Source organism: Lissotriton helveticus, chromosome 10 (assembly GCF_964261635.1).
Source record: "Lissotriton helveticus chromosome 10, aLisHel1.1, whole genome shotgun sequence".
Lineage (NCBI taxonomy): Eukaryota > Metazoa > Chordata > Amphibia > Caudata > Salamandridae > Lissotriton > Lissotriton helveticus.
The window spans coordinates 604767552-604794953 of NC_136071.1; the positions used below are offsets into that span (position 1 = coordinate 604767552).

The following is a 27402-nucleotide window of genomic DNA, read 5'->3' on the forward strand; positions in this document are numbered from 1 at the left end:
GCTTTGTGTGTGTGGCTCTGTGTGTGAGTGCAAATACAATAGGTCTCGTATTTGCGAGAGATTAAGCTATTGGCAGTGTAAATGACAATGCCATTTATTTATATGTTTTAAAAACAAAAACATAAATAAAAATAATGTCATGAGCAATGCCAATAGCTCTAACTTTAACAATGCCGAGACCATTGCATTGTAAATGCTTGTTATCTTTCTCGATTCAGCAAAAATGTAAAAACCTATCATATCCCCCAGAGAATTGTACTTCGAACAAATACAAATGTCCTAGACACAATCGCACAGATTGGCACTATACACACAGTCAGTTACAGACGTCTAAGATGGACAGAGAACACCATCGCCCGATTGGAGGAAGAGGCAGAAAAGTTGGTACATGAGTGCCAGGACAAAGAAATTACAAACGTGGTTAACAAATAAATCCATTCCAACAACAGAGGCCAAAGTACAATCCACAAATGTAGTCAAAGCTCAACCCAGAGCAGGACAGTTACTTAAAAAAAAGAAGTAAATAGGGTATGGAGATATCTACGCAAGGACCCTCAAATCAGGTATGAAGGAAAAGATTCCAGGAACAAAGATTGAAATACAGGAAATTAATGTGGATGGAAAAGAAACGGAATGAGGGTATATTCTGGTCAAAGCCACTGCATGCTAGTAAGAATGCAAACTCCAAGAATTTTTGGCAAATAATTAACAGCATCAGTTGGTGTCCCCATAGCATATATCACTCCAAAATCCCGGAGGACAGATGGCTAACTTTTTTAGGGCTACGCTTTGGCACCTAATCAAATAGTGCCAACGGTATCACTGACCAGCTTGCATTATCATGCTGGTTTTGTGCATTCCTTCTTTAGAATCCATGACTGAAAGAAAGGAAGCATAAGAATGAAGGCTGCGTTTTTACCTGACCTTCTTTTGAACAAACAAAAAGAGAATGCTTTTGAAAGCAAGGGAGCCTTGCCCCCTTTTTATTGCCAAGAAACAAAAGAAGCATTTGTAATGCAATAGGTCTCGCATTTGCGCGTGTTTGAGCTACTGGCACTGAAAATAACAATGACTTTTATTTATGTTATGTACAAACATTTACTAACTTTTAGCTGGTCTCGCCTAACAAACACAAGCACACATAACGGACGGATGGAAAAACCACCAGAGCCCAAACAAAGAGGTTTTTACGAAAGTGCTTCAGTTCCACACTAGTAGTACAAGGCGCTTTACAAAGGCTGGTAATGTAATTTGTGATGGTTCAATACGTTTCAAACCTCGTTTTCTGCCCTAAGCCCCAGATATAAACTTCCGATAGCACGTAGACACATCTTGCCCATCATGTGAGCTGCTTGTGCAATGCGATGCGGGTGTTCTCCCTCGTTAGGCAGAAAGCACGGGCGGGCCAGGTTGCCAGCTGCAGGGACGGGCACCATTCCCTCCTGGCACCGCTGTGCGTGCACCTAGTGGTAGAAGTGGGCGGGAACGGAAGGGCACGGTGTGCCCCTACTTCTAAAAAATATTTCAGTCCGTTCCCCTACTTCTTACTTTCATAAAAAGCATCCCGGGACGGCAAGAATAGTACTACTGAAAAAACGATAATGTTTTTAATTCAGATTCCAGGGGCTGCTCGCACTTCTCTGTGAACTCCAGAGGCTGCAGCAGCCCCTCCCTGAGCTCGCACAGACCGAGAGCAGGCCCATTGTCATTCCGATTGAGGCAGATTATCCCCTTTGGAATGATAATGCGCCAGCCCTCTGCCTTTAGCATATCAAGTGAGTGAGATCGGAGTTGGTGATTACCAGGACCGGACTGGGTACAGAAACCGGCCCTGGCAAACTGCTTAGCGGGCCTCCCCTGGGGTAAGGGGGAGTGCAGTCCAGCAGCTAGAGCATATGTGCTTTCTGTTTTGGGTAATAAATCTGCCTTCTACCAAGTGAACTCACAAATAAGAATTAGTGGTCGTATTTCAGAGACCAGTTTCACCCAGACCTATAACAAAAAGCTTCATTGCACTAATGTCATAATGCTTTGTACCTTCCTGTACTTTACTACAGACTTCTTGCTACCACCCATTGCCACTTGTGTTCAGCGGTCCTTATTGTCGGGAGTTGAGAGACATTTCTTGATTTTCTCATCATCAGTCATTTGCAAATCAATAGGATTACCTCTCTTTTGATATTAGTCCTTATCACCGTCAACCCTATCCCTGTGTTATATTTGTTTATTTATTTACTATGCATTTATTTTTATAGTTTTATATAGTGCAAAATAGGTATAAGAGCACTTTACATTAAAACAGTTTCATACATACATTTTTCATTTCTTTTCAGCGAAATTCACAAAGTACCAGTATTAGGTCACAGATAATATTTTCAGTTCCATTTCAGTTTTGGACGATTTTGTTACAGGGGGCCGATATTGCCGACCCCCAGTAACAAAATCACCCTCCCAGGGGCCCAAAACCGCCCCCCACCCTAGCAGCCTACCGGGGAAACGTCCGGTGCTCGCTATGGCCATTCCGGGACTGGTGATTACAGAGGAGCTTTCCCCAGACAGAGTACTGTGGAAAACTTAGGGCACGCACCACACATTTGTAATAAGAGAATGATAATTTGTCGCGTGCTGCTGGGGCTTCGCTTTCTGTACCATCAAGCGTGAAAAGTAATCCAAAGGTATATATAGCGGTATCATGCAATTTAATTAACAGCGCTGGTAGACCGTCAGGAGAGAAATATAGATCGGACGAGTATATTACCGTGTAATATACTCGTCCGATCTATATTTCTCTCTTGACGGTCTACCAGCGCTATTAATTAAATTGCATGATACCGCTATATATATGCACTCGAGTGGTACACTTAGTTACACTTTCTCACAGCGCTCGCCTTAGACTTCACTTAGTTTTGTTGCACTTCAAGAGATATCACGCCATCCATTATTGAGCACACACCAGAATGTCACGCGGGTGGGTGTCTTGCCCAATGTGTCTCACTTTAACTTTGGAGCTGTGAAATCGCCACTTTTTTCACTCCTGTTTTGTACGCAATGCTTTAACCACTTAGACACGGTCATTCACGTATGATGACGATTTAATCTAGATGTTTAGGATACACATGGTTATTCCCCATAATCAGCCCGTTTATAACTTTCTTTTGACTTACAGGCATTTCCCCTGATGAAGGGCTTATAAAATCCCAAAATGCATAGGGATGGACGTTAATATATGTTGGATGTACATTCTCAGGAAATGATGGAACTAATTTCCGTGTACCAATGAACTTTTGAATAAGAAGAAATTTAATGAAATAAAACAACCAATTGTGAATACAACTCTTGGGTTTTGAATCAACTTTATTATACCCTGCTTTGGGTAACTCACACGCAGTGCACAGGGGGACAACTCTTATCAGGATTTGCACCTTTGGATTACCTTGTGTAATTTGCCAATGTTCTACACGGATTGAACTGGGCAGGAGCAGTGGGAGCAGTGACCAGACAGAAGAGGTGACAGGAAAGGAGAGGTACTAGGGCAGAAGAGGTGACTGGGCAGGAGAAGTGACAGGTAGGAGGAGTGACGGACAGGAGAAGTAACGGATAGGAGAAGCGACGGGGCAGGAGAGTTGACGTGTCAGGAGCAGTGACGGGACAGGAAAGGAGAGGTAACGGAGCAGGAGAGGTGGCGGAGCAGGAGAAGTGACGGGGCAGGAGAAGTGACGGGGCAGGAGAAGTGACGGGGCAGGAGAAGTGACGGGGCAGGAGAAGTGACAGGGCAGGAGAAGTGAAGGGGCAGGAGAAGTGAAGGGGCAGGAGCGGTGATTAGGCATGGGCAGGAGCGGTAACCGGCAGGAGCAGTGTACGGATAGGGGCAGTGAACGGATAAGAGCAGTGAACGGGGCAGGAGAAGTGATGGGACAGGAGAAGTGATGGGACAGGAGAAGTTATTGGGCTGGAGTGGTGATCGGGCAGGAGTGCTGACCGGACAGGAGCAGTGAATAGGCAGGAGCAGTGAACGGGCAGGAGCCGTGACGGGGCAGGAAAAGTGACGGGGTGGGAAATGTGACGAGGCAGGAAAAGTGAGAGGCCAGGAGCAATGACGGGGCAGGAGAGGCAACAGGAAAGGAGAGGTGACTGGGCAGGAGAGGTAACTGGGCAGGAGAAGTGACGGGGCAGGAGAAGTGACGGAGCAGGAGAAGTGATCGGCTGGAGAGGTGACGGGGCAGGAGAGATGATGGGGCAGGAGAGATGACGGGGCAGGCGAGGTGATGGGGCAGGGAAGGTGACTGACAGGAGAGGTGACGGAGCAGGAGAGGTGAGGGGGCATGAGCTAGAGCAGTAACCAGGCGGGAGCGGTAAAAGCACAGGAGCGGTGAAAGGACAGGAGTTGTGAACGGGGCAGGAGCAGTGAACAGGACAGGAGCAGTTAACATGGCAGGAGCAGTGAACAGGGCAGGAGCAGTGAACGGGGCAGGAGCAGTGACGGGGCAGGAGCAGTGCCAGGGCAGGAGAAGTGATGGGGCAGGAGAGGCGACAGGGCAGGAGAGGTGACGTGGAAGGAGAGGCAACAGGGCAGGAGAGGTGGCCGGGCACAAGAAGTGACGGGCAGGTGACATGACAGGCAGGTGATGTGATTTATGAACTGGGGTGAATGTTTGACATTGTTCTGCATTCTGTCCATCAATTGTCCTTTTTGCATTTGTCACCCCTAATGGGACGGGTATGCCCAGACGTGGGTTCCGTACTCTCCATGCCACTGGGTGCGGTGGGTTCCGTACTCTCCATGCCACTGGAATCAAGCTATCCTGGCTGATGAGGGCTGAAAGCCTGAAACCGGTCCTAGGATGCTTGTTTCCAGTCCAGGGAGGCCCTGGCTTGGCAGTTCAGGCTGGGCTGTTCCCATGAGGCTCAGGGTCAAGACTGATTTGCATATGGCTGGGTCCAAACTGGAATGGCATGGTGAGCAAAGAAACAATGGATTTAGAAAGTCCAATTGGTCGCACACTGCTTGTCCTATCAGCGTGTTGCCCCAAAGCATTGTGGTCCATGAAGTAAGCATCAGCGGGTGCGCCTCTGCCAGAGTCTTGAGCAAAAATCACTGTCGCGTTGGCCATCCCTGGACACGTGTTTCGAGGTTGTTACCTCTCGTCAGCAGGGAATAGGCATATATGTAGGGGTGCTGCGTAGGCTGCCAAAAAATATTCTCAGGTCTGGTACCACTCGTGGCATGCAGGTGCGTAACCCGGGCTCGTCAGCCCCACCAGCTCAAGAGAGCTTGAATATAAAAGAAAGTCCAATTGGTCGCACACTGCTTGTCCTATCAGCATGTTGCCCCAAAGCATTGTGGTCCATGAAGTAAGCATCAGCGGGTGCGCCTCTGCCAGAGTCTTGAGCAAAAATCACTGTCGCGTTGGCCATCCCTGGACACGTGTATCGAGGTTGTTACCTCTCGTCAGCAGGGAATAGGCATATATGTAGGGGTGCTGAGAAGGCTGCCAAAAAATATTCTCAGGTCTGGTACCACTCGTGGCACGCAGGTGCATAACCCGGGCTCGTCAGCCCCACCAGCTCAAGAGAGCTTGAATATAAAAGAAAGTCCAATTGGAAACACGTGTCCAGGGATGGCAAGCACACCAAGTGAATACCTTCAAGACTCAAGACTCGGGTAGAAGCGCACCCGCTGATACCTACTACATTGACCATCATGCTCCGGGGTCACACGCTGAGGGGACGAGCAGTGTGCAACCTCATTTGGAATTACTATTTATACAGGCTCCCTTGAGCCGGTGGGGGTGACGACCTCGAGATAACGCACCTGCGCGCCACAAAAAGGTATCTGGACCTATGAATATTTTCGGCAGCCCACGCAGCAACCCAGTGCACACGCCTAATCCCTGCTGATGAGCGGTAATAACTGCGAAACACGTGTCCAGGGTTGGCAAGCACACCAAGTGTATCAGGCTCGGCTTCCGACTTCTTCGGGGCTGTGCTGAGAGTCCAATACCCTTCCCTACTGAACTACCTCAGAGTCCAACATGCAATGATACGAACAACCGAGATAGTCCAGCGGGGCGCGGGAAAGGAAGGGGACAGCGGGGAGGGAGATCTGTAACGACAAAAGAACAAGATTTAGAACACCCTACCTCCCTCAATCTATAACGATTACTTTCTTGCTATCCCGTACTAGAGAACACCCAACTGTGAAAAGGCAATACCTGTAAAGGAAAATACACAATGACCAAATCCAATGGAGACAGTTGATTGAGGAGGTATTAGGAACTGTACCCAGCTGTGAAAACAAAAAAAGATACACATTCAATGCCCTCTGATAGGTGATAGCTATTTCACTGCGGGCTTTTGAGGGGTGCAGTACACATACCAGTTATTATGCATCATTTCCCATTATATGGGTACTTCACAATTCCAATTCTCCAATACCCCTCATGTCTCCTGTAGAAACGAGATAAGTAAATAATAATGAACCCTGCTTTCAAAATGAATCCACACAGAGAGATGCAGGGGGGAATGCTCCTTCGTGTTTGCACAGAATGCTTACTTCACACAATGAAACTTCTTCTCCTAGGAAGCTTAAACACACGATAGTTCTGTGCGCCCAGGCTTCTTTTGGTTTGGATTGCGAGGCTCAGAATACTCTCCAATTTGAGTCCTATCGCACCTTAGTATTTACTTTGAGACAAAGTACCAAATATATACATAAGAGGGTCATCAATGTTTTAACTGGGTTTGGCCTTGCACCACCAAGGGTCTCTGTCCCTGTGACCAAAAGCAATACAAACAACCCCTTCGAAACTTCTGCAAAGAGTAGAGAACTCCGTGTTTCACTCAGCCGAGTGAACATCCACACGGGTACTGCAAACCGGGTGTGCTGTTGGGATCGATGGAACCAACGCCTCACACCCGCCTAGCAACAGTTTACTCACGGTCTCGCTGGACTTGCGAAAACAAGTCTGATCCTACCGCTAGCTGTCCTGGATCCAAAACGCCTCCACAGAACGGAATTATCGGCGTTTCACAGCCGTTTGCAGCCGTCCTTTATTTCCCGGTCTGCGCGCGCATCTCACGTTGATACGTGACGTATGCACGGCATGCCGGGAAATGTAGTTCTTCAAGTCGGCGGCCCGTAATCGCCGATCGCTGCAGAACTTGACAGTACATCCCCCTTCCCAAAGGGCCCCGACCCCACCCTTGGTTTTTCAGGAAATAAACGGTGGAATTTGGCCACCAACCGGGGAGCCCGAACGGCACCCGCCGGTTCCCAGGAATCTTCCTCCGGTCCAAACCCCTTCCATGAGAGCAGGTACTGCAGGCGTCCCCTCACCCATCTAGAGTCCAAGACACTTTTCACCTCATACTCCCTATCCTGTTGCACCCAGATAGGCAAAGGGGCCCTACGAACAGGACTCTTGGAGGGTTTTAAGAGGGAAACATGGAAGACAGGATGTATGCGCAGGTGCGCAGGTAAACGCAGACGCACAGCCACCGGATTAACATGCCCCACTACCCGGTAAGGGCCAATAAACCGGGGGTTGAACACGCTGTGTTTCCTGAATCTGATGTTTTTGGTGGACAACCACACCAGATCCCCCTTCCGATACACCGGATTGGGTCGCCGATGTTTGTCGGCTTGGCGTTTGTATCTTGCTTTGGCCTGTGCAAGATTCCTGCGTGTCTCCAAAAGTACTTGGCGCACCCGCAACAATCTTTCCCTCACCTCTGGCAGCTTCACATTGTCAGTTGGTAACAGCATGGGGGTGAATCTAGGGTGATGCCCGTAGGAGCAATAGAAAGGAGTGTGTAGGGTGGATGCGTGTTGTGTGCTGTTATAGGCTATTTCCGCCACCCACAACCAATTCACCCAAGAATCACTGCTTTCTTGTACATAACATCGGAGATATTGTTTCAAGGATTGATTTAGTCTCTCCGTCTGACCATCAGTTTGCGGATGGAAACTGGTGGACACTGATGAGGTTATGTGCAATGCTGTACACCAAGTTTTCCATAATCGGGCAGTAAACTGGGCCCCTCGATCGGATAAAATGTCCCTGGGAAGGCCATGTAAACGCACAATGTTCACCAGAAGTAGTTGAGCTAATTGGCCCGCAGTGGGCACCTGGGAGCAGGCGATGAAATGGCCCATTTTAGTCATGAAATCCACAACCACTACAATGGCCGTTTTGCCTTGGTCTTTCGGAAGACCCACGATGAAGTCAACTGAAAACCTCTCCCACGGATACTCCGGAGTGGGCAGAGGTTGTAGCAATCCCTGAGGTCTTTGCCTGTCCGTCTTCATCCGATTACAGGTGACACACTCCGCCACCCATCGGCTCAAATCCGGTCTGATGGAAGGCCACCAGAATTGTCTCTGGGTTTTCTCCAATGTTTCGATAAAACCCATGTGACCGGCACATGGGACTTCGTGGCACCATGAGAACACTGTTTTGCGTAAATTATTTGTGGGCACTAAGACCTGCTTTCCTTTCACAGGAATGCCGTTTTTCATCCTCCATTCCGGATGGTGTCTGAGCCATGTGCGCCAAACACAGGTTTGTACTCCTCTCCTGACTCCAGACAGAAAATCGTTAGTGTGTGTTGCTCCTATGACGTTGGCCGGCTCGACGATTGACCGAATGGGTTTCTCTGAAGGAAGCAGATGGTTTTCTCTTCTTGTTAGTGCATCCGCCTTCCTGTTGTTAGTACCAGGCCGGAACGTAAACACAAAGCGGAACTCTTCGAAGAACATCATCCATCGGAGTTGTCTGGGAGACAGATGTCTGGCGGCCCTTAGAAACTGCAGGTTACGATGATCGGTATAAACCGTGATCAGATGCCTAGCCCCCATGAGCCAGTGTCTCCATTCCACGAATGCATCTCGAATGGCTAACAGCTCCTTTTCTGCGATTGTATATTTTATTTCTGCAGGACTGAGTTTACGCGACATGTAGGCGATCGGATGAAGGGTGCCTGTAGAGACGTCCTTTTGAGACAACACAGCCCCCAGAGCAATCTCAGAAGCATCCGCCTCGACTATGAAAGGGATGTCGGGATTGGCATGGGTCAATACCGGTGCTGAGGAAAAGGCTGTTTTTAGTTTGTCAAAAGCGGCTTGGGCTTCCTTATCCCACACAAAAGGCACGTTCTTTTTTGTGAGCCGAGTGAGAGGTGACACCATACCGGAGAAACCAGATATAAATCGCCTGTAAAAGTTGGCAAATCCCAACAGGCTCTGGATATCTTTGACGTTCCTTGGACGCGGCCATCCCACAATAGCCTGCACCTTTCTCTCTGCCATCACCTGTCCCGATGGAGTGAGCATTACACCAAGAAACTCCACCGTCGTTACATGAAATTCACACTTGGTGATTTTACAGAAGAGATGATGTTCCAGTAGCGCTTGCAACACGGATTTTACATGTGTTACGTGCTCCTCGGTTGAATTCGAATACATGAGTATGTCGTCAATGTAAACGACTACATGACGATCCAGATATTCGCGAAGCACTTCGTTTAGAAAAAATTGAAAAGCGGCCGGGGCATTGCAGAGCCCAAAGGGCATCACCAAATACTCGTAGAGTCCGTACCGCGTCTTGAAGGCCGTCTTCCACTCATCGCCCCGTCTAATGCGAACAAGGTGATAGGCCCCACGTAGATCCAGTTTAGTATATATACGCGCGGCACAAACCTGTTCCAGCAACACTGGAATCAAAGGCAACGGATACTGATTTTTCACGGTGATGGAGTTCAACGCTCTGTAGTCGATGCAGCACCTTTTTTCGCCATTAGCTTTCGGTATGAAAAACAACGGAGACGCTGCAGGGGATCGAGATGGTCGGATGTATCCAAGAGCCAGATATTTGTCCAGATAGTCTCGCAATGTATCTGTTTCAGGCAAAGTAAGCGCATAGATTCTCCCGTTGGGGATTTCAGAGCCAGGGATGAGGTCGATGCGGCAGTCATACGACCTATGAGGTGGAAGTACCTCAGCCTCCTTATCACTGAAGACCGTTCCATATTCAGCGTAACACTGGGGCAGGGACACCTCTTTTTCCGCTGCTGTGGCTATCATCTGCATAGACGCTAATGATGTGGCCGGGCTCCAAGCTTTCGAGAGACAGTGTTCCAGGCAATACCGAGAAAGGAACCGGATTGTTTTAGCGGCCCATCTGATATCAGGATCGTGTTTTTGTAACCATGGAAGTCCCAATATGATCCCGTATTGCGGGGCTTCTATGATGTTAAATGCCAGGTGTTCACGGTGTGTGTTATCATGAGTAACCTCGTACTCCAAAGTATGATATTTTATGGGTCCCGCTTGTAGTTCATTTCCATCGACTGCGTAAACTGTTTCGGGTATTTCTTTGTTGACAAGTTGCACTCCCAATCGGCAGGCCTCGGCAATGTCTATAAAACAACCGGTAGCCCCCGAATCAACCATCACATGAACGTCTTGTTTCACCTCATCAATCAACATGGTCATGTCCAAAAAGAGGTGATTCCTCTCGTCTATCGTTTTCGGGGTGAGTGAAGGGATGATATGTGTGCTTGAGGGTTTCCCTTCATCCACCATCAAGCTGTGGAGTTTTCCGTCTCCTTTTCTGCTACTCCTGCGAGGCTTTGTCCTCCCCGAAACCGGTTACTTTTTGGTTTCACTGGGCATTCACGCAGGAAATGGCCTTTCTTCCCACAATACAGGCACAATCCTTGTTTGCGCCTATGTTCCCTTTCGCTGGCGGTTAACGAGGCTCTCACCGCTCCTATATCCATGGCTTCCGCGGAGGTGGCCGTTTTGTCTCCGCCACTGGCCTGTTCATAAGGCATCACGGCTCGTTCCTTCTTATGCTCTCCTTTTCGTTCCTTCATGCGATGGTCCAAGCGTAGGGCGAGATCTATTAGGGCAGAGCAAGTACGGGGTTGAGGGTCGATGTGAGCCAACACATCTTTCATTTCTTCACTGAGGCCTTGATAGAATAAGGCTGTTCTTTTGGCTTCAGGCCAATCAGTCTCGGCCACTAGTCGTCTGAAATTGTTAAGATATGTAACCAGATCTGCCTCTCCCTGTTTAAGTTTCAACAACTCTCTGTCAGCCGTGAATGTTTCCGCTCTCCTATCAAAAGTTTTTTCAAATTCCTCCCTAAAATTGTCCCAGTGATATAAGAGAGGGTCATCCCTTCTAACTATTGGAACAGCCCACTGTGCTGCTTCCCCCCCTAAATACGAGATAAGGAAAGCAACCCTCGCTTGATGCGTAGCAAACATCTTGGGTTTGCACATAAAGTGCAACTGAACCTGCGTCATAAACACTTGTACCTTTTTATTATCCCCATAGAAACGTTCGGGTGGCGCTAGAGGGATCTGTGCAGGCATCTCCACCACCACAGAGGTAGTAGGGGAAGAGCCACTCGTTGCCCCTGTTGCTGCAGGGGTTGTGGGCAATCTATCCACCCTGGCTCGTAATTGTGCATTCTCAGCCCTCGAGGCAGCTACCTCTCTATTGGAAGCTGCCAGCTCCACCTGCACTAAGGCCAAAGCAGCCAGGACATCCTCTAAGGTAGTCATGGCGAGGTCCCAGCACAGCCAAGAAGAGGCAAAATTCTTGGGCCGATAATTCTATCAGGCTCGGCTTCCGACTTCTTCGGGGCTGTGCTGAGAGTCCAATACCCTTCCCTACTGAACTACCTCAGAGTCCAACATGCAATGATACGAACAACCGAGATAGTCCAGCGGGGCGTGGGAAAGGAAGGGGACAGCGGGGAGGGAGATCTGTAACGACAAAAGAACAAGATTTAGAACACCCTACCTCCCTCAATCTATAACAATTACTTTCTTGCTATCCCGTACTAGAGAACACCCAACTGTGAAAAGGCAATACCTGTAAAGGAAAATACACAATGACCAAATCCAATGGAGACAGTTGATTGAGGAGGTATTAGGAACTGTACCCAGCTGTGAAAACAAAATGATACACATTCAATGCCCTCTGATAGGTGATAGCTATTTCACTGCGGTCTTTTGAGGGGTGCAGTACACATACCAGTTATTATGCATCATTTCCCATTATATGGGTACTTCACAGTTCCAATTCTCCAATACCCCTCATGTCTCCTGTAGAAACGAGATAAATAAATAATAATGAACCCTGCTTTCAAAATGAATCCACACAGAGAGATGCAGGGGGGAATGCTCCTTCGTGTTTGCACAGAATGCTTACTTCACACAATGAAACTTCTTCTCCTAGGAAGCTTAAACACACGATAGTTCTGTGCGCCCAGGCTTCTTTTGGTTTGGATTGCGAGGCTCAGAATACTCTCCAATTTGAGTCCTATCGCACCTTAGTATTTACTTTGAGACAAAGTACCAAATATATACATAAGAGGGTCATCAATGTTTTAACTGGGTTTGGCCTTGCACCACCAAGGGTCTCTGTCCCTGTGACCAAAAGCAATACAAACAACCCCTTCGAAACTTCTGCAAAGAGCAGAGAACTCCGTGTTTCACTCAGCCGAGTGAACACCCACACGGGTACTGCAAACCGGGTGTGCTGTTGGGATCGATGGAACCAACGCCTCACACCCGCCTAGCAACAGTTTACTCACGGTCTCGCTGGACTTGCGAAAACAAGTCTGATCCTACCGCTAGCTGTCCTGGATCCAAAACGCCTCCACAGAACGGAATTATCGGCGTTTCACAGCCGTTTGCAGCCGTCCTTTATTTCCCGGTCTGCGCGCGCATCTCACGTTGATACGTGACGTATGCACGGCATGCCGGGAAATGTATTTCTTCAAGTCGGCGGCCCGTAATCGCCGATCGCTGCAGAACTTGACAAAGTGAATACCTTCAAGACTCAAGACTCGGGTAGAAGCGCACCCGCTGATACCTACTACATTGACCATCATGCTCCGGGGTCACAAGCTGATAGGACGAGCAGTGTGCGACCTCATATGGAATGACTATTTATACAGGCTCCCTTGAGCCGGTGCGGGTGACGACCTCGAGATAACGCACCTGCGCGCCACAAAAAGGTATCTGGACCTATGAATATTTTCGGCAGCTCACGCAGCAACCCAGTGCACACGCCTAATCCCTGCTGACAATAGGTAATAACCGCGAAACACGTGTCCAGGGATGGCAAGCACACCAAGTGAATACCTTCAAGACTCAAGACTCGGGTAGAAGCGCACCCGCTGATACCTACTACATTGACCATCATGCTCCGGGGTCACACGCTGATGGGACGAGCAGTGTACGACCTCATTAGGAATTACTATTTATACAGGCTCCCTTGAGCCGGTTGGGGTGACGACCTCGCGATAACGCACCTGCGCGCCACAAAAAGGTATCTGGACCTATGAATATTTTCGGCAGCCCACGCAGCAACCCAGTGCACACGCCTAATCCCTGCTGACGAGCAGTAATAACAGCGATACACGTGTCCAGGGATGGCAAGCACACCAAGTGAATACCTTCAAGGCTCAAGACTCGGGTAGAAGCGCACCCGCTGATACCTACTACATTGACCATCATGCTCCGGGGTCACACGCTGATGGGAAGAGCAGTGAGCGACCTCATTCGGAATTACTATTTATACAGGCTCCCTTGAGCCGGTGGGGGTGACGACCTCGAGATAACGCACCTGCGCGCCACAAAAAGGTATCTGGACCTATGAATATTTTCGGCAGCCCACGCAGCAACCCAGTGCACACGCCTAATCCCTGCTGACGAGCGGTAAAATCACTGTCGCGTTGGCCATCCCTGGACACGTGTTTCGAGGTTGTTACCTCTCGTCAGCAGGGAATAGGCATATATGTAGGGGTTCTGCGTAGGCTGCCAAAAAATATTCTCAGGTCTGGTACCACTCGTGGCAGGCAGGTGCGTAACCCGGGCTCGTCAGCCCCACCAGCTCAAGAGAGCTTGAATATAAAAGAAAGTCTAATTGGTCGCACACTGCTTGTCCTATCAGCGTGTTGCCCCAAAGCATTGTGGTCCATGAAGTAAGCATCAGCGGGTGCGCCTCTGCCAGAGTCTTGAGCAAAAATCACTGTCGCGTTGGCCATCCCTGGACACGTGTTTCGAGGTTGTTACCTCTCGTCGGCAGGGAATAGGCATATATGTAGGGGTGCTGCGTAGGCTGCCAAAAAATATTCTCAGGTCTGGTACCACTCGTGGCACGCAGGTGCGTAACCCGGGCTCGTCAGCCCCACCAGCTCAAGAGAGCTTGAATATAAAAGAAAGTCCAATTGGTCGCACACTGCTTGTCCTATCAGCGTGTTGCCCCAAAGCATTGTGGTCCATGAAGTAAGCATCAGCGGGTGCGCCTCTGCCAGAGTCTTGAGCAAAAATCACTGTCGCGTTGGCCATCCCTGGACACGTGTTTCGAGGTTGTTACCTCTCGTCAGCAGGGAATAGGCATATATGTAGGGGTTCTGCGTAGGCTGCCAAAAAATATTCTCAGGTCTGGTACCACTCGTGGCACGCAGGTGCGTAACCCGGGCTCGTCAGCCCCACCAGCTCAAGAGAGCTTGAATATAAAAGAAAGGCCAATTGGTCGCACACTGCTTGTCCTATCAGCGTGTTGCCCCAAAGCATTGTGGTCCATGAAGTAAGCATCAGCGGGTGCGCCTCTGCCAGAGTCTTGAGCAAAAATCACTGTCGCGTTGGCCATCCCTGGACACGTGTTTCGAGGTTGTTACCTCTCGTCAGCAGGGAATAGGCATATATGTAGGGGTGCTGCGTAGGCTGCCACAAAATATTCTCAGGTCTGGTACCACCCGTGGCACGCAGGTGCGTAACCCGGGCTCGTCAGCCCCACCAGCTCAAGAGAGCTTGAATATAAAAGAAAGTCCAATTGGTCGCACACTGCTTGTCCTATCAGCATGTTGCCCCAAAGCATTGTGGTCCATGAAGTAAGCATCAGCGGGTGCGCCTCTGCCAGAGTCTTGAGCAAAAATCACTGTCGCGTTGGCCATCCCTGGACACGTGTATCGAGGTTGTTACCTTTCGTCAGCAGGGAATAGGCATATATGTAGGGGTGCTGCGTAGGCTGCCAAAAAATATTCTCAGGTCTGGTACCACTCGTGGCACGCAGGTGCGTAACCCGGGCTAGTCAGCCCCACCAGCTCAAGAGAGCTTGAATATAAAAATAAGTCCAATTGGTCGCACACTGCTTGTCCTATCAGCGTGTTGCCCCAAAGCATTGTGGTCCATGAAGTAAGCATCAGCGGGTGCGCCTCTGCCAGAGTCTTGAGCAAAAATCAGTGTCGCGTTGGCCATCCCTGGACACGTGTTTCGAGGTTGTTACCTCTCGTCAGCAGGGAATAGGCATATATGTAGGGGTGCTGCATAGGCTGCCCAAAAATATTCTCAGGTCTGGTAACACTCGTGGCACGCAGGTGCATAACCCGGGCTCGTCAGCCCCACCAGCTCAAGAGAGCTTGAATATAAAAGAAAGTCCAATTGGAAACACGTGTCCAGGGATGGCAAGCACACCAAGTGAATACCTTCAAGACTCAAGACTCGGGTAGAAGCGCACCCGCTGATACCTACTACATTGACCATCATGCTCCGGGGTCACACGCTGATGGGACGAGCAGTGTGCGACCTCATTCGGAATTACTATTTATACAGGCTCCCTTGAGCCGGTGGGGGTGCTGACCTCGAGATAACGCACCTGCGCGCCACAAAAAGGTATCTGGACCTATGAATATTTTCGGCAGCCCACGCAGCAACCCAGTGCACACGCCTAATCCCTGCTGACGAGCGGTAATAACCGCAAAACACGTGTCCAGGGATGGCAAGCACACCAAGTGAATACCTTCAAGACTCAAGACTCGGGTAGAAGCGCACCCGCTGATACCTACTACGTTGACCATCATGCTCCGGGGTCACACGCTGATGGGACGAGCAGTGTGCGACCTCATTCGGAATTACTATTTATACAGGCTCCCTTGAGCCGGTGGGGGTGACAACCTCGAGATAACGCACCTGCGTGCCACAAAAAGGTATCTGGACCTATGAATATTTTCTGCAGCCCACGCAGCAACCCAGTGCAATCGCCTAATCCCTGTTGACGAGCGGTAATAACCGCGAAACACGTGTCCTGGGATGGCAAGCACACCAAGTGAATACCTTCAAGACTCAAGACTCGGGTAGAAGCGCACCCACTGATACTTACTACATTGACCATCATGCTCCGGGGTCACACGCTGATGGGACGAGCAGTGTGCGACCTCATTCGGAATTACTATTTATACAGGCTCCCTTGAGCCGGTGGGGGTGCTGACCTCGAGATAACGCACCTGCGTGCTACAAAAAGGTATCTGGACCTATGAATATTTTCGGCAGCCCACGCAGCAACCCAGTGCACACGCCTAATCCCTGCTGACGAGCGGTAATAACCGCGAAACACGTGTCCAGGGATGGCAAGCACACCAAGTGAATACCTTCAAGACTCAAGACTCGGGTAGAAGCGCACCCGCTGATACCTACTACATTGACCATCATGCTCCGGGGTCACACGCTGATGGGACGAGCAGTGTGCGACCTCATTCGGAAAAACAATGGATTTAGGCCCAGATCTCTGTACTTGGGTGAATGTATGATATTGGTCTGCACTCTGTCCACCAGTTGTTCTTTTTGCTATATTATGATTGAGCAGCTTGCTGGCTGACATGAATATGAAGGAGCCTTTGTGAGTTTCCATGAGTCTAGATTCTCCTAAAGAGTCCCTTTCTCTTCTGAGCCCTGCTTAACACATGTGTACAGGAGGAGCCCTGCATTCATGACCTCAATGTTTGAGACAAAAAATAATCATGGATTTCTGAACAACGCATTAAGGTAACATGTTGTTCCTGCTTATATTTCACACGCTTTACATAAACCTGTATTCCCTATGAGTGTTTGCTTTTTCCTGAATTAAACCTCAAATCAACATGTTTATCTATTGTTTGAATTAAATAACGTTATAAGCTGTAACTGGTCAGTGAAATGCCACTCGTACTAAAAATTGGTATGTTTTGCTATTTCTAGCCACACCCCTGACTCCGCCCACTGATTCAATCTTCGGTTATTCCCGCCCCCTGATTCTCCACCCACAGTTCCCCTACTTTTTTTTCCCACTTCGACCACCCACGTGGCCTTACGACCGAGCTGCCGACTTTAAAGCTGGGGAACCAAAGTTCGAGCCTCGGCTCAGTATCCTGTGATTCTGGGCAAGTCTCTTAATCTCCCCGTGCCTACCCCCAAAAAAATGTAAAAAAATATTTGCAATGCATAGGTCTCGCAGGGGGGAACATGAAGGAGGAACAGAGAGTATGGAGGTGCGGTGAAGGAAAAAGATAAGAGAGTTTGGGGCAAAAGAAGCAACAGAGTGGAGGAACAGAGCAAGACTTGGGAGGACTCCATCAGGTGCGGCTGGAGAGGGCTTTAGTTGTCAAGGAGTCCCTCATGCAGTTCAGTGCACGTAGTGGAGTGGGAGCAGAAGGATAGAACCAAACAGCCACTTGCATTCGGTGTGTGTTAACATTGAGATTTACAAATACATTTGCAACTCATAAAACCACTTTAGTACATAGTCTTTTTATTTTTCTCTCTATGCTTGTGACTTTGTGTCTGCAAGCTTTGAGAAGTAGAAACACTTTTCATGTGTTGGGTGCCACTAAAATAACACTGAAAACATTCTACTATATTACCACCTTGACTGCTAAGGCAATTCCCGCTGGGTGCTGATATTTTTTAAATCCCATTGATCATGACGAGTTCACCTTGTCATGAGCACAGCTCCAGTGTGCCTCATGACAAGGTGAGCTCGTCATGAGCATGGAACAGGTTAATAGTTGTTTTTATTTGAATTCAATCCTGTTTCGTTTTTAATAATTTTGTTTCTTTTGTATCACTACTTTGACTCTTTTATCCTTCTGGCTTTAGTTATTTTAATCTTTTGTTCTGTGTATTGCTCCTTTTGCCTGACTTTCTCGGATATTCTCCTTCCTATTTCAGCCGTTTGGATCAATTGTTTCCGGAAGCAGCTAGTGAGGTCTGTCTCCCCCGACTTCCTGGAGGACATCATCAGCTACATGAAGAAGTTGGACCTCCTCAGCGATGAGGAGGCTGGGCAGGTGAAAGAGGTCAGCTCACTGGCCGACCAGGTGAAGGCAGTCATCGATGTACTGGCTAGCAAGGGGGGCCATGCTTCTCAGGCTTTACAAACATTTATCGAGACAACCAACTTCCAGCTCTATCTGGAGATTACTGTCTATGGTGAGTAAATGGGAAGTACATGACTGTTGGCAGCCTCTTGATTTACTCTCTGGCCCGTCTTTGGTTTTTACTTTTCTTTCTCTGACTTCAACGTGAGAGAATTTGTGACAATCCTGCTGACTAGCTAAGTGCAAGGAGAAGGGTGTAGGATGGTACTTTTTCTAGGACACAACAAACATATACTGTGCTGATATTTCGGAATATATAATTATTAACAAAGTACTAATGAAGCACATTTTTTAAATTCTGAATTGTGGTGTAAGCAACTATTTAAATACGATCAGTACAGTAGGTGATGACATTTCCACACATTATTGTATTGCACACAGTAAAACTGCCTGTATGTGTAAATGTAATGGTAATTTCAATAAAAAATGTGTTGTCTGTAATGACATTGTGCTACCACACCATGCCTACTCCATACTACACCACTGCACAGCACTCCACTCTATAACACTTGACTCCAGTCTATACCCTTCCAGTCTACGCCCGTCACTCTGTTCTGCGCCACTCCACTCCACTACATGGCACTCCACTCTAAGCCCCTCCACTCTAAAACACTCTACGATACACCACTCGAATCTACCCACTCTACACAACTCACTCCATGACACAATTCCGCACTTTACTGTACACTTCTCCACTCTATGTCAATCAACATCACTTATCCCACTCCACTCTAATCTACCATAGTCTACCTCACTCCCCTCCAGACTACCCCACTCTAATCCACCCCACTCCAGTTGACCACAACTTTACTACACTCCACCAATACCAACCCCCTCCACTTTACTCCATTCTACCACACTCCACTCAAATCTACCCCAATCCACTCCACCCCACTCCAGTCTAACCCACTCTGATCTACCCTACTCCAATCTACCCCACTCCAAGCTATCCCATAGTGCCCCAATCTACCCTACTCATCCCAATATACCCCTACCCACTCTACCCTACTCCAATCTACCCCACTTCACTTCAGTCTATGCTACTTCTATCCACTCTACCACAATCTCCCCCACTCCAAACTACCCCACTCTAATCTACCCCACTCCACTTCAATCTACCTCATCCTATCTACCCTACTCCATTCCAATTTACCCTTCTCCAATTCACCTAATCTACCCAACTCCAATCTTCTGCACTCCACTCTATCCACTCCAATCATACTATTCTACCCCACTCCACTCTATCCCACTTCACTCCAAGCTACGCCACTTCACTCTTCTCCAATCCACACACCTCAATCTATCTAAGTCTACTCAATCTGCCCACTCTAATCCGCCACAATCTATCCCACTCCACTCCATCCAGCCTACCCTACTCCAAACCATCCAGTCTATCCCACTCCACTCCAATCTACCCACTTAACAATCTACTCCACTCCAATTTATTACAGTCTACTCCACTCCACCACAATCTATACCACTGCAATACACCTCAATTTACCCCACTCCAATTCACCCTATCAACCCGACTTTACCCCACACCAATCTACCACACTCTACTCCAATCTACCACACTCCACTCAAATCTACCCCACCACTCCAATCTAACCTACTCCACTCCAATCTAACGCACTCCACCCCAATCTAACCCACTTCACCCTAATCCACCACACTTCAATCTACCACACCACACCCAATCTACCCAACCCCAATGTACTATCTACTCCACTCCATTCTACCCCACTCTATCCCAATCCACCCCACCCTACTCCAGTCTACCCCATACCAATGTTCCCCACTCCACTGCACTCCCCCAATGTACGCCACATTACTTTTCCCCACTCCACTGTGCCCCACACCCCCAATTGACCCCACCCCACTATGCCCTAATCTAGCCCACTCTACCCTACTCCAATCTACCCCACCCCACCCCACCCCAATCTACCCCTACCCACTCTACCCTACGCCACTCTACCCTACTCCAATCTACCCCACTTCACTTGAATCTATCCCCCTCCTTTCCAATCCAATCTACCACAGTCTACCCCACTCCAATCCACTCCAATCTACTCCACTCTACTCCACCCCAATCTACTCCACTCTACTCCACCCCAATCTACTCCACTCCACTATACACCACCAAACCACCCCACTATACCCAATCCCAAGCTACCCTAACCCAATCTATCCCACACCACCTCACTCCAATCTACCCCACTTTACTCTACCCCACCCCACTCCACTCTAATCTACCCCACTCCAGTCCAATCTACACCTCTTCAAACGACCCCAGTCTAATGTATCCCAAGCCAATCTACCCTAGTCTATCCAACCCCAGTATAATCTACTCCAATCTACTCCATTCTACTCCTTTCCAGTCTTCCCTAATATAAACCACCCAATCTACCCCACTCCACCCTAATCTACCCCACTCTACCCCACTACACTCTACTCAGATTTACCCCACTTCAATCTACCACACTCGGCTCTAATCTACCCACTGCACTCCCGTGTTCCCCACTATTTCAAATCTAACCCACTCCAGTCTGCCCCAACCCTCTCCAATCTACCCGGTCCCTCTTCCCCACGATACCCCACTCCACTCTACCCCACTATACCCCACTTCACTCTACCCCAATCTACCTGACTCTAATCAAATCTACCACACCCCACTCCACTGCAGTCTACCCCATTCCACTCCAGTGTACCCCAATTGACCCCAAGTCAATCTACCCCACGGCAATCTCCCTCACTCCCCCATGACAAACTACCCCAATTGACCCACCCCACTCCAAGCTACCCAATCAACTTCAATCCAACCCACTTTACTCCGCTCTAATCTGCCCCGATTTACTTGACTCCAGTCTACCCCAATCTACCCCACTACAGTCCCGTCCCCCTTTTACCCCAATCTACTCAACTCCATTCTACCCCACTCTACTCCACTCTTCCCCTATCTACCCCACTCCTCTCTACCCCACTTCACTCTACTCCAATCTACCCTTTCCATTTTACTCCACTCTACCGCACTCAAATCTACCCCACTCTTCCCATCCCACTAACTTTTAGCCATGCTGAACAGCAGATACACTGGTGTACAACATGGCATAGGCGAGACCTATTGGCTTTGTCAATGCTTGTTTTCAGTTGGCATCCTTACTAAAGTGATCATAAGTTGGACCATGCCTCTAAGAGAGTCGAAAGAATGAACAAGCCTTTGAGGGAGCCACCTAAACCTTGGAGAGGATTCGAGAACACATGTAAATTGGTATTTCTCGTGACCTGTCAAGCTTGCCTTTCCCCTGCTGCATTTAGAGTATGTGGAATTGCTAATTGACTGCAGATAGTGCTTTTAGTCAATCAAAGGTGGCAGCCCGTACACTACAGGGTCACTGCATTCCAACCATCACTAGGTCGGACAGACCTATTTTCCCTTCCTAGGTAGGTCTGGCAGGAAAAGAAACTGCCCCCCAGCCTCAGGGTGATTGCTTTTTTAGGTCAAAGCCTACCGGGCAGTGCAGCTGTGTGGTTTGCAAAAAACATCTAGGGGATATTCAGAAAGCTACCCTGGGAATGCATTCCACCCACTGCTTACCATTGGCTTTGTGGTTTGCAACTCAAATTTTGTGGCTTTATATTTGCTGGCTTTATTTGTTTTAGGTTGTCATGTTCAGTTTGCCTCTCTCAGGGAGCAACGCCATTTCATGCAAACTCTCCTTATATTCTTCCTCAAGTGCTCCTTTCTTTAAGCAGAACTGTAATTCATGTTCGTATCTTGTCTCTGTGGTCACACACATATGCCCACCTTGAAGGATAAGCTACGTCACAGGTAAGCTTATCTATTTGATTTATTTTTTATTTTTAATCAGTTGGGTAGCCAGGCTCTATATTGTTACTCCTGTGTCTTAGTAAGTATCTTGATCTTAGCACAGGTTTTTTTTCTTCCTCGCAGGGATACGTCTCCCGACTCTCCTGTCCACGTCCTTCTGTCATCTCTGCCTTTTCTTCCGGCACAGAGAATGGGCATAGGGTGACCCTCAAAGGAATTACAAAGCACAGTGTCAGTTTTATTACAGATAAGGTTTGTGTACTTACCCCACCATGCCCATGGACCATGTGGTGTACAAAAACACTTGTGAGTGATTTCTGATTTCCTAGTGACCCCTTTGTGAAGCGCGTACACCTGTACAGTACAGTTCAGGGCTTGATGCCATGGCCCTGCCGAGTCGCAGCATTGGGAGTCACCACATCTGCCTCCTCTCTGGTACTACTGGACTCGTTGGCAATGCTTGTCAAGCGGTTTTCTCCTTGTTATGGCCGGCGTCTTCATCCTGTGTCGCCACCTCCTTCAAAGTTCCTACACTCCTATCTTTGGCTTCCCCCCACTTCTCTTTGCTCTGGCTGCCATCTGGTCGTCTCCCAATCAATATCCCCGCAAGTGTCTTCCTCAGCTTCCGGATCACCAATGACATTTAACTCAGAGTCCGTTTTGTATGTCCCTTGATTACTCCAGAGATCCTGTGACGTTGGTACAGGCGTCTAGAACAGCGCAGCAGTTTTCCTCAGGGAATGAGGCCTCGCCCATTTAGGATGTGTCGGGTCAATTTCCACCTGACTGCAGTCACATTTGCTGTGCATTCAAAGACAGAGGTCAAATGTCAGCTCGGTCTTCCGAGAGAGCTTGGTGTTTACTTTTCTTTCTCTGACGGAGTGAGAGGATTTATGTGACTGTTTTGGTAGAAAGGGGGCTAGAGGAAAGTGCTTTTTTCTAGCAATCAACAACATTTAAATGAACTGTGTTGGAATTTCAGAATATATCAGAATTAGCAAAGCACAAATGCAGCACATTTTTTGATAATTCTGAACTGTGTTGGAAACAAACACTGTAATATGATCAAAACAAATCCGTACACTAGGTTATGCTTTTTCCACACATTAACGTTTGTGTGCTGTATAGTTTTATTAGTAAGACTGTATGTCTGTGCAAATATAATGGCAATTTCAATTGAAAATGTGTTGTCTGTAATGGCAGTGTGCTACCACACCAAGCATGCTCCACTCTATGCCACTCCACTCTGTACCATGCCACTGCACTATACTCTGCATCACTCCCCTTTACACCATGCCACTTCACGCTTCTCCACTCTGCACCACTCCACAACAATTCACTCTACGACACTCTACTTTACACTACTGTACTCTTTGCCACTGCACTCTACACCACTCCACTCTACTTTGCACAGCTCCCCTCTGCACCACTTATATCTATGCCACTGTGCAACACTGCACTCTACACCCATGCACTGTATGCCAATCCACTGTGCACCACTCTAATCATTTGTACACCACTGCATTCTATGTCACTGCACTGTACACCTCCTTACGCCATTACTCTATGCCACTTCACTGTACCCTGCACCACTCCTCTCTACGCCGCTTCACTGTACACTGCACCACTCTACTCTACTTCACTCTACTCTATGCCACTCTACTCCACTCTACACCACTTCACTCTGTCACTGCACTCTGTTTGTATTTCTTCCCATTTGTTGTGATTTCTTTAAAATATTGTGGAGCAAAAAATGATACCTAAATAACTAAAAGTTTGATGGCACGTGTGGCTGTAGATACACATGCTCTGCTTACACCTTCCATCTAGTATTGGATTTGGAGTTGTGCAAGTTGTTTTTCTTTGAAGAAGATTATGGAGTCATGAGATCTAGTGATTGCTCTTCTCAGTGATACTGTGCATGGGCATCAACTCCTTTGTTAGATTGTTTTCTCTCTGCCATCAAGTTCGGACGTGTGTGCCTCTCCTCCGTGTTCAACCCCATTTGGTATGAGTCATCGGTCCTATTCAATCTTCAACGGAATAGCTTGTCTCGATCACGCTATTCCATTACTACGCCGCTTTAAAACTTTATCAGTTCGTGCACTGACTGATTACCCTTCGGGACGCCGCTCGTCTCAGGCTTGCCATCTCACATGCACAGGCAATCTAGAAGATGTGTTCCTGATGGAACAAACTCCTTTTTGATCTTGCCTGCAGTGCCACTTCAAATATCCCCACAGCAAGGCAGACTGCGACACCTGCAAGGATTTCTGTTCCAAAAAGACAGTCCAGGACCTAGGACTCGTCAGAGTGAAGATGACACTCCTGACATTTACGAGGAGGAGCTCGCACAGGAGCCTGCTGCTGAACAGGAAGAAGGGGCTTTATCCAAAGAAGAAATCTCTGGCTCTGATGTAGAGGAGGAATTAGAGTACCTCCTGCCACCAAGCAGCACATGAGTACTATCGCCCCAGGCTCTGCTTCACAACCCAAGCATACCTTAAAACATTCAACCTTTCCAGTACTAGAGGTTGCTCGACCGCCACTGCCATTTGGCCATGGTCAGAACCATAAAAACACTTTGGATGGCCGAACCACCGAGCCTGGCACCAAAGATTTCCACAAAGGCTAAGACCTCAGTGTTGACCTCCTCAGATCGAGCACATGCTTCGGTCTCCATCCAACCTCCGTTTCCGACTCGGCAACCGACCACATCTACCTCAGTAACGAGGAAGAAACATTCCTCCATTTCAAATCCTTTGGTTCTGAAACCGTTGGAGACCAAAACCTCGAAACATTCCTTGGTTTCCATGGCTCCTGTCAAGCCTATCCTTGACAAAATCGACATTCATCAATGGAAGATGCAAATTCAACAAGGCACTGGGCGAATAATGACCTCTCCTCCACCACAAAGGCAATTAACCTTTGAGGATGCATCGGACGCTACTGTTCTCCCCAAAAAGAGAACAGAGTTCAGGGCTACCGGTCCTATTCATCATCCTCCTCTGCCACCACCACCTCCTCCTTCTCCTCTCCCATCAACTCTGCCTCCACCTCCCTCTCCTCCTTCCCCTACATCTCCACAACACAACCTTCTGAATGCTTCACCTCCAGGGTCTCCAAGATCAAACACTGGGGGATTAGGAGAGCCATTAGGGAATCCTGACCCCGGGGGTGTATATGATACAGATCCCATGATTTCAAATAGTCTGGATCTTTATCCAGTCCGCCCCTCCCCTCCAGATGATGCTAGTTCTTTCCAACAGGTTGTTGCTAGAGCAACTACTTATCATGGCGTTGAGCTACACATGGAGTCTTTGGAACAAGACTTTTCTCTTTGATACCCTCTCATCCACCCACAAAGATACACAGTATTTACCTATGCTTCCTAGCATGTTACGACACGCTGATGACCTCTTCAAGGAGCCAGTCTGTGACCGGGTTATTACCCCACGGGTAGATAAAAAATACAAAGCGACACAGTCAGACCCACTCTTTATATGGAGTCAGGTGCCACCAGACTCCATAGTTGCCACTACTGCTTGTAAAAGAGCCAACAGCCAGGCAACTGGGGATACGCCACCTCCTGAAAAGGAAAGTAAGCCTATTGACACAGTGGGGAAAAGAGTAGCAGTGCAGGCAGCTAATCAATGGCGCATTGCCGAATCCCCATACCCAAGCCAGAACTCCAACAGGCAGTTCCCAAAATGCCCTTCGACAAAGACCATCTTTTTGACTCGCAGATACTGCTAAAGCTATGGGAGCCGTAGAAATTATTATACCTAAAGGCTCCTTTCGTCGCTCCAGCTACAAGGGCAGATATAAATCCACTACCACAGATGCTTCCACTTCTCAACAAAAGCAGGGCCAAGCCTCCAACAGTAAGGGATATTTCAGGGGGTCCTTCAGAAGTGGTAACAATAAAGGAAGAGGGCAGAGGTACCTCTGAACGCGGAGCAACAGCCACTGCAAAACAATGACAAGTCAATCCTTCCTCTGGACCACACAACCTGTCGGGGGAAGACTAAAAAAACTTCACCACAGGCCAATGGGTACTAGCCATTATCCAACATGGCTACTGTCTGGAGCCAATTACCAAACCACCCAACATCCCACCTCACACTCACAGGTTATCATAGGATCATCTAACACTTCTCAAACGAGAGGTCGAAGCCCTTCTTCTCAAAGTGACCATAGAGCCAGTCCCTAATCAACAAAAAGGCATAGGAGTATATTCTCTATGCTTTCTGATTCCAAAAAGGTCGAGTCACTAATACTAATATTAGGCCTCAGACCCCCCAACCATTACATCCTATCAAATCACTTTCATATGGTTACTCTACAAGATGTGATTCCACTTCTACAACAAGGCGACTTTATGGCAAGACTAGACCTAAAGGACGTTTACTTTCATATACCCATACATCCTGCTCACCGCAAATACCTCAGGCTTGCCATAGCAAGAAAACACTATCAATTCAAGATTCTACCTTTCGGGGTGACCGCAGTACCTCGGGTGGTCACAAAATGTTTGGCAGTAGTGGCAGCACTTCTAAGAAGACAAAACATACGCTTAATTCCCTGTTTGGATGATTGGCTCATCAAATCCATTACCTACCTTCAGTGCCAACAGTACACTCAGTTTACTGTGGATCATACTTCACAGCATGGCTTTTACAATAAATGTTCTCAAGTCTCACCTTCAACCTCTCCAAATTTAACCATACCTAGGAGCAATCCTCGACACACAGTCAGGATTAGCATATCCCAATCCAGCTCAAGTTCAGTGAAGTGGCTGCTATGTTGTCTTGTGTGGCCTAAGTACCCCCACGCGAGGTTACATATGCGTCTCCTACAGCAATGTCTAGCTTCCCAGTGGTCTCAATCACAGGGTCACCTCGAAGATCTAGTGTTGATAGACCGCCACACTCACCGTTCTCTTCAATGGTGGAACACCAACAACGTGCTACAGGGGTGGCCTTTTCTGGACCCTGTTCCTTACCTCACTCTCGCCACGGACGCATCGGAGATGGGTTGGGGTGCCCATCTACAAGACCCCACGGTATAAGGTCAGTGGGATGCCAAACATCAATCCATACACATAAACTACTTGGAGCTTCAGGTGATTTTCCTAGCCCTAAAAGCTGTTCTTCCTCACCTACCTGACAAGGTTGTCCTTGTCCGATCGGACTATATGAAGCCATGCTTTATTCACAAAAACAAGGTAGATACAGTCTTTTTACATGGTCCTCTCAACACTCTGTCTCAACCATATGGAACGGGACTCTTTGCTACCAAGTTCATCTCTTGCCGTAATATCTGCCGGGAATCGACAATAATTTTGCAGACCTGATG

At 48.2% G+C, this 27402-nt stretch overlaps 1 protein-coding gene across 6 annotated transcripts in view; it reads left to right on the forward strand.

Annotated features, from left to right (window-relative positions):
• Window positions 1–27402, forward strand: part of NLRC3 (NLR family CARD domain containing 3) — a 1163446-nt gene that overhangs the window by 215230 nt on the left and 920814 nt on the right. For all 6 annotated transcript variants that reach the window (XM_078663141.1, XM_078663145.1, XM_078663144.1 and 3 more), the window contains exon 3: window positions 18007–18267. In XM_078663141.1, coding sequence (XP_078519267.1) covers window positions 18007–18267 — 261 coding nt within the window. The remainder of the gene's footprint in view (window positions 1–18006; window positions 18268–27402) is intronic.